The 11,487-nt window shown below is 37.9% G+C and overlaps 1 protein-coding gene across 1 annotated transcript; it reads right to left on the bottom strand.

Moving 5' to 3' along the window:
• Positions 1-3,763: 3,763 nt before the first annotated feature.
• Positions 3,764-5,087, bottom strand: LOC140036177 (uncharacterized). Its single transcript, XM_072077481.1, has 2 exons — positions 4,964-5,087; positions 3,764-4,380 (listed from the first exon to the last, which is right to left on the bottom strand). The coding sequence occupies exons 1-2, from the start codon at positions 5,085-5,087 to the stop codon at positions 3,764-3,766; spliced, it is 741 nt and encodes a 246-aa protein (XP_071933582.1).
• Positions 5,088-11,487: the final 6,400 nt, after the last annotated feature.

Below are 11,487 nucleotides of genomic sequence, written 5' to 3'. Positions count from 1 at the left end.
TGCTGTAAAACCCACGATTTTTCGGCTCTGTTTTTTTTTAGTCTTTCCCAATTAAATTAAATGGTAATTTATCATAGGTAAAAGCAAAAAATAGTTACAGGTTAGGTTAATGGGTTAATTGAGGGATAGGAGGAGATAAGATAGGGTAAAAATTTACAACAGTTAAAATTCCTATCTAAACCACCTACTAGTGGGTGGTTATTAGGGTTTAGCACAATTATCAAATAACAAAAAAAATAACATATTCTCTACCTTTCATTGCCTGCTTCCCCTTAGAGTAAGAGCCGTCAAAAAGTAGAGAAGGAGAAAAAGACGTCGCCGTCGAACAAGTAGGCAATTAAGCGTTTAAACCTGTAACTCCCGAACGCGCATTAAAGTTTTTTCTCTTAAATAGTATTAATTCCATGAACTATTTTGGGGATTTTATGTATATATAGTTTGCGATATATTTATGCCTGCATGAAAATTTTAGGAAGATTCGTATCTGAATATGTGAAATTAGTGTGTTAGATTTTAATTATGAGATGAATAGGATTTACCCAAATCTGTTGGAAAGTATAAAAAAAAAAAAAAAAATGGCAAAGGTCGCCGGTTGGCAACCTTGACCAAGAAGAAAGGTTGGCCGAAGGGGAAACAAAAAAAGGAGGTTGCCAGCACAAGTAGGAAGGGTGGCCTTTTGGCCAACCTAGGTCTGATGACCCTCCTCCCTTTGGCTGAGAAAAGAAAGAAAAAAAAAACAGATTGTGAATAATAAAAATAATAATGAAATTTAGAAAAAAAAAGGACAAGTATATTTGGGAACAAAAATATAGTATGAGTTTAGTGAATGTCCAATAGTTAAATTTTAGGTATAATTAGTCCACTTTTTTATGGACTAACATAGGAATTAAATTGCAAAACCCAATCTAAATAATAATTTTTGGAGTTTAAAGATTTAGTCATTTAAACTTATACTTTATTTAATTAAGTCTAAAGTACTTAAATAGAAATCTAAAACATTTTAACCTAGCATTATTAGATTAAGTTATACAATGTAAGATAAGCTCTAGATTGTTGAATGAAATGCTTAAAATATTAGTAATAATAATAATAATAATAATAATAATATGGATGAAGCAAATTAAGGATATAAACGAAAATAAAATATAAATACAAGTGAAACAATTTAAGACAATAATTATAATAATAAGTCAATATATATATACATGTACACATAAATAATAATAACATCTACACATGCATAAAAATGGGAGTAAAGCAAAAGATAATAGTAATTAATTAACAAGTATATAAATGGTAATAAAATAAAATAGTGATGCCAAAGACGATAACAATAATAATGAATAACAATAAAATAATAATAAATATATATGTATAGTAAGATAATAGTCGAGATAATAAATATGATTATGAATAATTATTTTCTTTTAAATTAGAGAACTTCACAAAAAGGAGAACTTTCCAAATTAAGAAGTGTTACAAAAAGGGAAACTTTCCAAATTAAGAAACTTTCTAAAAATAGAAACTTTTCGATTTAGGAAACTTTCCAAAAAATAGAAATCATCCAATTTTTATGGATGAAACATACTAATGATGAGCAAGTTGCACCTTTGATAGAGGTAACCAAGAAATTACCGAAGGTATGTCTTTCAAAAATGGTTTAAAGTGTTTAAAGGCTAAACTTGATGTTATAACGTTACAAATTCAAATGGATGCCATTATGCATGAAATTGAGCAAAAGAGGAATGTTCATGCTTTTAATTCTAATCAAATGATTTGTGACTTGTGTGGAGGTTATCATGCTACTTATACATGTATGCAAGTACAAAATGTGGATTATTATGATGAATTGGGGCATTATAATTCTTGTTTTGATCAATATGGTGCTAATAGGGGCAATTCTTCTACTTTTGGTTAGGATAATTAATGTACTTATATAATTAATTAATTCTATTTTTATGATTATCCACCTGAATGTGTCAATTATGAATCAAAACCATCTTGGGGATTGGCAATAGAAAGGTTAGTTAATGCACCTTCACCTTTGGAATTAGAAAGTGAACCATTAGCTAACGATTCTAAGCCATCTTGGGAGTTAGCCATGGAAAAGCTAGCTAATTCGACTTCCGATCGTTTTGATAGGGTTGAGGAAAGATTATATGAATTAACCTCTCACTTTTGTAGAATACAAGAACAATTACATGTATTGATTGAAGTTATTTCTTCTAATAATATGCAAAATGAACCTATTATGAATGGTGGGAATGTTGCAAGTGAAAATGGATTATATTTTGATCAAAATGATGAATCCAATTTGTGTTTCAATGAGAAAATGTCCATTTCAGAAGATAGTACCTTTGGAGCTAACATTGAACCTTAAGAGGTGAACCTTAATGACTCATTTTTCACCCTCTTGAAGAATATGTTGATTGTATAGGTTCTAAAGGTATTATAGCCCAAGAGAACCATGTAGATGGTCCTTTGGTGAGTGCTTAAGTGATGCATGTTCAAGGTAATATCTACCATTCACTTGAGTTAGATAAGCTACTTCCACCTCTCATATCATTAGAACACGTGACTCATGTGATCGAGTCACCTTTTAATGATTCACCATGTCCAAAAATGGTGGATAATTCGTTAACTAAATCTTGTAGATAATGACGTTATATAGTCAAACTAATGACTAAAAAGAAGCGCTTGTTGGGAGGCAAACCAACGATTTCTTATTTTTAACAGTTTTTGTGTGTTTTACAGGTGGCAATGGCAAGGGTTCATGTGAATTGTTTCAAGTGCAAAAGATCTTATAAGGAGTGGATACCGACGTGAAAAAAAGAAACTTAACCTTTATTTTTGAGTTTACAATGTTTAACTTCATGATATGAGGTTAATTCAATTATTTGCATGAAATTAAAGTGCATTCAAGTGTTTAAATGTGGTCATGACCTATTTGCACTCTTTTGAACCATTTGAGTACCATCACGTGCATTGGAAGTGACGAGGGGACTATTTGATCGAAGAATCTCAACCCTCAATTTGGATTCTACATGTCTTTGATTTGTTTTGATGTGTTGAGATTCATGTTTAAGTCACTTTCCATGTGTGTGAAGTGTTGAATTGTTCAAAATTTCATTATAGAGCACGAATTGGAGAGTGTGTTTCGAATTGGGGTCAAATTGAAAATTGCTGAAAGTTCTGCAATAAGTGCAGATTCAATGAATCCGAGCTATGATCCGTATAGATCCGAGACCTCAGATCTACTTCTGCAATTAGAGATTTCTACAATAAAAATTCGGCCAGGAATCCGGCCAATTTTTGGCCGGATTCACGGCCGAATACACAGAGGAGGACAAATTTTTTTGCTTACTGGCCAGAATCCGGCCGGATATCAAGTGCTTGATTCCTTGACTTGTAGCTCTCTGTCCATAGGCAGCAAATCAAGTGCTTGTTGAACCATAGCAAGTTGATTCCTGAGATCCTCTATTATTGCAGATACATTACCATAGGCTTCACCGCTCCAAGATTTGAGACGATTTTTTAAGCGCTTAAGCTTTTGAGTTAGGATATCCATAGGATTACCAAACACTGGGGTAGCCCATTCCTCTTGTACTATGCCCATAAAAGTAGGATGTTTCACCCAATGATTAAAGAAGCGAAAAGTTCTCGGGGTGCGAGAGACACCTTTGCAGAGAGAAATGACCATAGAAGAGTAGTCAGAGATACTAGGATTGAGAAACAAAGCCTCTGTGCCCCCTAGTTTCATATTTCATCCATAATTAACTAATACCCGATCTAGCTTGCAACAAATTCTGTGGATGCCATCCTGCTTGTTTGTCCATGTATATTTCAAGCCTCTCCATTTAAGATTATCCAAGCCACAATCAAATAGACAATTCCCAAATGAGCGGTCCCTGGGATTTACCATAAGTCCCCCAATCTTCTCATCCATTTTTAGTACTGTGTTGAAGTCACCAAGAACAATCCATGGGCAGTTACTGTCCACATTTAATTGCACTAGGTCATGCCACAGGCATTCTCTTTCATCAATAGAATTACTAGCATAGACAAAAGTAGCTAATAATGATAAAGAAGACTGTTTATCAACAATTTCAGTATGTACAAATTGACTTGACAACTTAATAGTTTTCACAGATGCCTTTGACGGATCCCAAAAAACCCAAATGCTTCCATTATGATGGCATGCATAGTTGTCTAGTTTAACTAGATAGGGCCCAATGGCTCTAGCAATTCTATCAGCATTTTTCTGTTTTACACGAGTTTCCAAGAGTCCAAAAATAGATACTTCGTTATTCTTGATCCAGTTCCTTATTTCAGATTGTTTTGCATCAGAGTTCATACCCCTGATATTCCATGCTCCTATAACTGTCATTGGCATTGAGAGGAATAAGGACCAGGGCTAAAACCCCCTTTCAATAGTACCTTGGTCACAAGAGGATCCATTGGTGAGTCAGCAATAGAAGACATTTCGTCACAAACCTTTGTCACTGAGGTATGTTCATGAGATTGCAAGGCTATTGCATCCTGTTAAGGAGGAGGATGAAGGTTTCCTGGGGGTTGGATGAGAAGTCAAGTTACTATCATTCACTTGAGTGCAAGAGATATCTGAATTTTCCAAATAGGCAAGTGAGGCAAATCTGTTGTCGCTGGAAATGAGACAGGCTTTTTGGGGTAAAGTGGTGGATAGTGATAGCATAGATGGAGAAGATATATGTGGTTTCAAGGGAAGAGGCTCTGTAGTTTGGTGTGTCAAGGTTTCAGGAGCTGAACCATGAGATGAAGTAGTGAGTAGGGATTTGTTGGCTTTAGAGTTGAAGGTTTTTGGTGGGTTAGCGTAAGAAAGTTTAGGGGTGGGTAACGGAGGGCCTTTAGGCGCGAGGGCGCATTCGGGGGGGCTATGGCCCAAAGCCTTGCAATGGTTGCATCTTTGGGGTCTCCATTCATACACTATAAGGCTGAGAAACCCATTTGTCATCTTCCCCGACAAATTCAACTGAGTCAGGCAACTCGTCATCAACTCCAATCTCAACACAAACCCTTGCATATGTTAGTCTAGCTTTGTCAGCAGTCATTTTATCAGTGAAAAGAGGCGTCCCAACCAAACTGGTAATCCTACCTATGGAATCATTACCCCAATATTGCAATTGCAATCCAGGAAGACGAATCCAAATTGGGACGGTAGTCGCTCCCAATTTTTCAATATCCAAGCTTGGTTACCAAGGGATAAGGATAATAGGTTTACTTTCATAGGACCATGGACCGGATTCCAAGATGTATTCTTTATCCGATGCTTTCTCTGTTGGGGAAACCGGGTATTTTCCCACTCAAGATTACAACTAGTGATTAAACCGATTCAGTAATTCCCAGGAAAGATCGTCAAAACAATCTCCTTAGTCAGAATTACCATTCCAAGTAAATTTCCAAGAAAGGCTGGAGGGGTCACAAGCGGTCCCACTTAAAACCCAGTCTCCTAGACAGAACTTACGTGCACGGTGTATTATCACAACTATACCCGTGTATACATAAATAATACATAAACACGAATAATAAAATACACCCAAAAGAATCGTATAATACACTATAAATAAACCCGACAAATATATATTGAATACTATACTACAATAGAAAAGAGACTAATAAATAATGCGGAACAAATAAAAGATATAAGGAAAGAACGCACCCGAAAAATTGATAACGGAGTTCGGTCAATTTTACCTACCTCCGAGCACCACTCAAGCGACCTGCTTTTATAATTTAGGAGAGAAGAAAGAATACAAAGAATTACAAAATCGTTATGGGTAATTCTTTGTTGTTCTTGGTATATCTCAATTGGAAAGACTTGAGAGCTATTTATAGCTCTCAAACTAAGCTTCTTCCAATAACCCAACCGATGTGGGATTAAATTGTGTCAAAGAGAAGTCAACAATGTTGGCTTCCAAATTCAAGAATTGAGGCAGCCAACATTTGTTGAAATTCAACAAATCTCCACCTTGGCATAATTTCTAATCCCACCAAAAAATACAAATCTTCTCCCTCAAACAAAAAACTCAAACGGTCCTTGTGGTGCTTCCAAATTTGCGCGTTCAGGCGCCAATTCAAATATGCAGGATATTGACCAATTTAAACAATGTTCAAACTTGGACCTTGTAACCACCTTGGTCAGCATATCTGCAGGATTCTCCGTAGTCCGAATTTTCTGGAGAAAAATTTCCTCTTCTTCGAGAATTTCCCGCACAAAATGATAGCGAACATCAATGTGCTTCGTTCTTGCGTGAAAGACTTGATTCTTTGCTAAGTGAATAGCACTCTGACTGTCACAAAATACGTCAATGTGTTTTTGACCAACTCCCAAGTCTTCAAGCAATCCTTGAAGCCAAATTACCTCCTTCACAGCTTCTGTAATCGCCATGTACTCTGCCTCCGTTGTTGACAAAGCCACCGTTGACTGCAAAGTAGACTTCCAACTAACTGGTGCTTTAGCAAATGTGAACAAGTAGCCAGTTGTTGAACGTCGCTTATCCAAATCACCTGCATAGTCAGAATCACAAAATCCAACTACACATTGACCAAGTGATTTATCCTACTCAAATACTAATCCAACATCTACAGTATATTGAATATACCGTAGAATCCATTTCACAACTTGCCAATGACCCTTGCCCGGATCATGCATAAATCTGCTTACCACACTAATTGCCTGTGAAATGTCGGGTCTCGTACACACCATTGCATACATTAAGCTACCAACTGCATTAGCATACGGGATTTTCGCCATGTATGCTCGTTCTTCGTCCGTCTTTGGAGATAATAGGCTATTAAGTTTCAAATGAGGAGCAAGCGGAGTACTTACAGGTTTTGAATTTTCATTCATGCCAAAACGTTGTAGTACCTTCTTCAAATACTGCTTCTGTGTCAGACAAAGCTTGCCTCTCGTTCTATCCCTGCTTATCTCCATGCCGAGAATCTTCTTGGTTTCTCCCAAATCCTTCATCTCGAACTCTTTACTCAACTGAGCTTTCAATTTATCAATTTCAACTTGGCTCTTTGATGCTATCAGCATATCATCAACGTACAAGAGTAAGTAGATGTAGGAATCATCTCGTAACTTGTGCAAATACACACAGTGATCGTATTTGCTTCTTGTGTACTTCTAACCCATCATGAACTGGTCAAATCGTTTGTACCATTGTCTCAGTGATTGTTTCAATCCGTACAACGATTTATTCAGCTTACAAACCCAATTCTCTTTACCAGCAACTTTAAATCCATCTGGTTGAACCATATAGATTTACTCCTTCAAGTCACCGTGAAGGAACGCAGTTTTCACACCAAGTTGAGCTAGCTCCAAATTCAACTGCGCTACCAAGGCCAACAAAATTCTAATAGAGGAATGTTTAACAACTGGAGAAAATACCTCATTATAATCAACTCCCTCCTTCTGAGCGTAACCCTTAGCCACCAATCTTGCCTTGTAACGAACATCATTCTTGTCAGGAAATCCTTCTTTCTTTGCAAATATCCATTTGCATCCAATTGCCTTATTGCCCTTCGCTAGTTGTGTCAACTTCCACGTATTGTTCTTCTGAAGAGATTGCATCTCTTCTTCCATAGCATCTTTCCATCTACCATCTTCTGTACTTCGAACTGCTTCAGAAAATGTGGATGGAACATCATCAACAACTGGAAGTGCATAGGCCACCATGTCAACAAAACGAGCAGGTTTATGAATTTCTCGTCTTGCCCTATTGACGGCAATTGACTCTTGCTGCTGTTGAGGTTCTTGGGTTGAAACCTCTTCCTCATCTGACTCTTCTTCTGCCATGGGAGAGTCACTGAAGGTGCTCTTTGTTGGGCTCACCATTATCTGCTCAAACTCCACCTGTTTCGGCGTACACTCCACCTGTTGCGGAGTACCACTGGTTCCGTCTTGTGTTACCTTATTCAACATGGCAGTTTCATCAAAGGTAACATCCCTGCTGATAATGGTCTTCTTTGCTTCTAGACACCACAACCGGTATCCCTTAACTCCAGCACTAAAGCCCATAAAGAGAGCCTTCTTTCCACGTGGATCCAATTTTGATTCATTTACATGATAATATGCAGTAGAACCAAAAATACGCAAAGAATCATAATCTGTTGCAAGTTTTTCAGACCATACCTCTAATGGAGTCTTGCCACCGATTGCAGATGATGGCAAGCGATTGACGAGATGTTTAGCGTATGTCACAGCCTCAGCCCAAAACTTTTTGCCTAACCCAGCATTAGACAGCATGCAACGTACTTTCTCCACTAGTGTCTTGTTCATACGCTCTGACACCCCATTCTGCTGCGGTATTTTTTTAACTGTGAAGTGCCGAATTATGCCACATTCTTGGCATATCTTCTGGAAGGGATCACTCTTGTATTCTCCACCGTTGTCTGATCGGAGGATCTTGATCTTTCTCCCGTCTGATTTTCAACCTGAGCTTTCCATTTAAGAAAAATTCCTAGCACCTCATCCTTACTCTTCATAGTAAACACCCAAACTCTTCTGGAAAAATCATCAATAAAAGTGACAAAATAATACCTGCCACCAAGGGATGGAGTCTTGGCAGGTCCCCACACATCTGAGTGCACATAATCCAAAATACCCTTGGTATTATGGATACCAGTGCCAAATTTCACTTTTCTTTGTTTTCCCAGAATACAATGCTCACAAAATTCTAATTTGCAAACTTTCGTACCTTTCAATAATCCTTGTTTGGCAAGATTTTACAAGGATTTTTCACCAGCATGTCCCAATCGCATGTGCCACAACTTTGTTGCCTCTGCGTCTTTCTTACTGCTGGAAGATGTTGCTGCTACTACTGTCCCAACAACAGTACTACCTTGGTAGTAATACAGATTATTCTTCCTCACACCTTTCAACATCACAAGTGCTCCCGAAGTTACTTTAAGAATTCCATCTCGCATCTTCACTTCCAGGCCTTTTGACTCCAAGAGTCCCAAGGAGATGAGATTCCTCTTCAAATTCGGCACGTACCGAACATCCTTCAGGATTCTGGTGGATCCATCATGATTACGCAGTTTGATTGAACCTATCCCAACTGTTTTACATGGATTGTCATTTCCTATGTACACAACTCCACCATCAAGTTCTTCAAATTCAAAGAACCACTCCCGCATGGGAGACATATGGTAGGTACAAGCTGAATCCAAAATCCACTCATTTGGATGGGATGTTAAAGGTGATACAGCCAAAGAGAAATCTGATTCCGCATCACTTTTGCATTCTGCAATATTTACGTCTTGCGGAGCTTTCCCTTTCTTCTTTAATTTTGGACAGTCTTTCTTCCATTGCCCTTTCTCACGACAGAAAGCACACTCATCTTTGGCAACTCTACTTTTCGATTTGGACCTTCCTCTTCTCCCCTTTAATTGGCTTTGTTGACGACCTCTTGCCACTAACGCTTTATCTGCTGCAGCTACTTTCTTTTTCATTTTATCCTGCTTTCTCAATTCACGACTATACAAAGCAGAACATACAGCATCTAAAGACACATTTTCCTTCCCATGAAGTAACGTAGTTTTCAAATGTTCAAATTCATCAGGAAGGGATGACAACAACATCAAAGCCAAATCTTCATCTTCAAAATTTACATCTAAATTAAACAGGTCTGCTACTAATTGATTAAACATAGTGATGTGTTCATTCATAGTAGTACCTGGTTGGTAATCGAAACGGAACAATCTTTTCTTCATTAGGAGTTTATTCTGACCACTCTTCTTCAGAAATTTTTCCTCCAATGCCTTCCACAATTTCCATGCAGAAGTCTCATTCTTGAAAGCATATTTTTGCTCTTTGGACAAACATGATCGAATAGTTCCGCATGCCAACCGATTTATGGTATTCCACTCCTTCTCTTCTATGTCATCTGGTTTCTTTTCTTCAATGGTAATGTCAAGACCCTGTTGGAAAAGGGAGTCCATGACTTCGCCTTGCCACATGCCGAAATGGCCAGTACCGTCAAATGTGTCCACCGCCACCTTCAAACTTGACATTGGAATCCTCGACCATGTGGACGAGGGAGCCGATGCCCCAGATATAATTCTTGACGTGGAATTGTCAGATGCCATTACAGACTCAAATGATAGTATTCAATATAACAAACTACAAACAAGCCAAAGGACGAACCTTCTGCTCTGATACCACTTGTTGGGGAAACCGGGTATTTTTCCACTCAAGATTACAACTAGTGATTAAACCGATTCAGTAATTCCCAGGAAAGATCGTCAAAACAATCTCTTTAGTCAGAATTACCATTCCAAGTAAATTCCCAGGAAAGGCGGGAGGGGTCACAAGCGGTCCCACTTAAAACCCAGTCTCCTAGACAGAACTTACGTGCACGGTGTATTATCACAACTATACCCGTGTATACATAAATAATACATAAACACGAATAATAAAATACACCCAAAAGAATCGTATAATACACTATAAATAAACCTGACAAATATATATTGAATACTATACTACAATAGAAAAGAGACTAATAAATAATGCGGAACAAATAAAAGAGATAAGGAAAGAACGCACCTGAAAAATTGATAACGGAGTTCGGCCAATTTTGCCTACTCTCTGAGCACCACTCAAGCGACCTGCTTTTATAATTTAGGAGAGAAGAAAAAATACAAAGAATTACAAAATCCTTATGGGTAATTCTTTGTTGTTCTTGGTACATCTCAATTGGAAAGACTTGAGAGCTATTTATAGCTCTCAAACTAAGCTTCTTCCAATAACCCAACCGATGTGGGATTAAATTGTGCCAAAGAGAAGTCAACAATGTTGGCTTCCAAATTCAAGAATTGAGGCAGCCAACATTTGTTGAAATTCAACATTCTCAAAGTCAAAGAGAAAATTTCCATTTCCAAGAGTGTAGACTCTGGGCAATGTAGATGCTCTCCAATTCTTTTGCACAAACTTTAGCATAATTTGATGAGAAGGGGAAGAACCCAAAACAAAGCCGACTAATGCATTCTTCCAACGATCAATTTCTGGTTGAACAAAGTGTTTTGGACAAACAGTAACCCGTTTACCATTTATGATCGAAGGGGGGACGAAAGAAAGAGCAGCATTCTCGCTTCGAAAGTTATTTGAAGCAAGTATGTTAGACCAAGAGGGTCTAGGCTTTGCAACTGAAGTTTGTTGTAAAAAGACAGTAGTTGGTTCAATAGTGGCGATTGTTAGCTCAACATTTTGTGGTGGGCAAATTGGTGAGCTTGTTTGTTGCTGTGAGGAAGTAAGTGGGGGAAAAGGAGAAAGTTCCAAAGACGGAATAAGTGGGGGAGAGAGAGAGGAGTTGGGCTTACCACCACGTCCCCCACGACCTCTTGCTGCACCACGGGAGCTAGTGCCAGGAGCAGAATTTTGGCGTTTAGCGATTGGGAGTGCTATAAAAAGAGTAGGTGTGCGTTGTGGGTTAAAACCTTGGG

The sequence above is a fragment of the Coffea arabica genome, chromosome 2e, assembly GCF_036785885.1.
Source record: "Coffea arabica cultivar ET-39 chromosome 2e, Coffea Arabica ET-39 HiFi, whole genome shotgun sequence".
NCBI lineage: Eukaryota > Viridiplantae > Streptophyta > Magnoliopsida > Gentianales > Rubiaceae > Coffea > Coffea arabica.
Note: the sequence above shows the minus strand (reverse complement) of the source record. Positions and strands in the feature narration are given on the sequence as shown.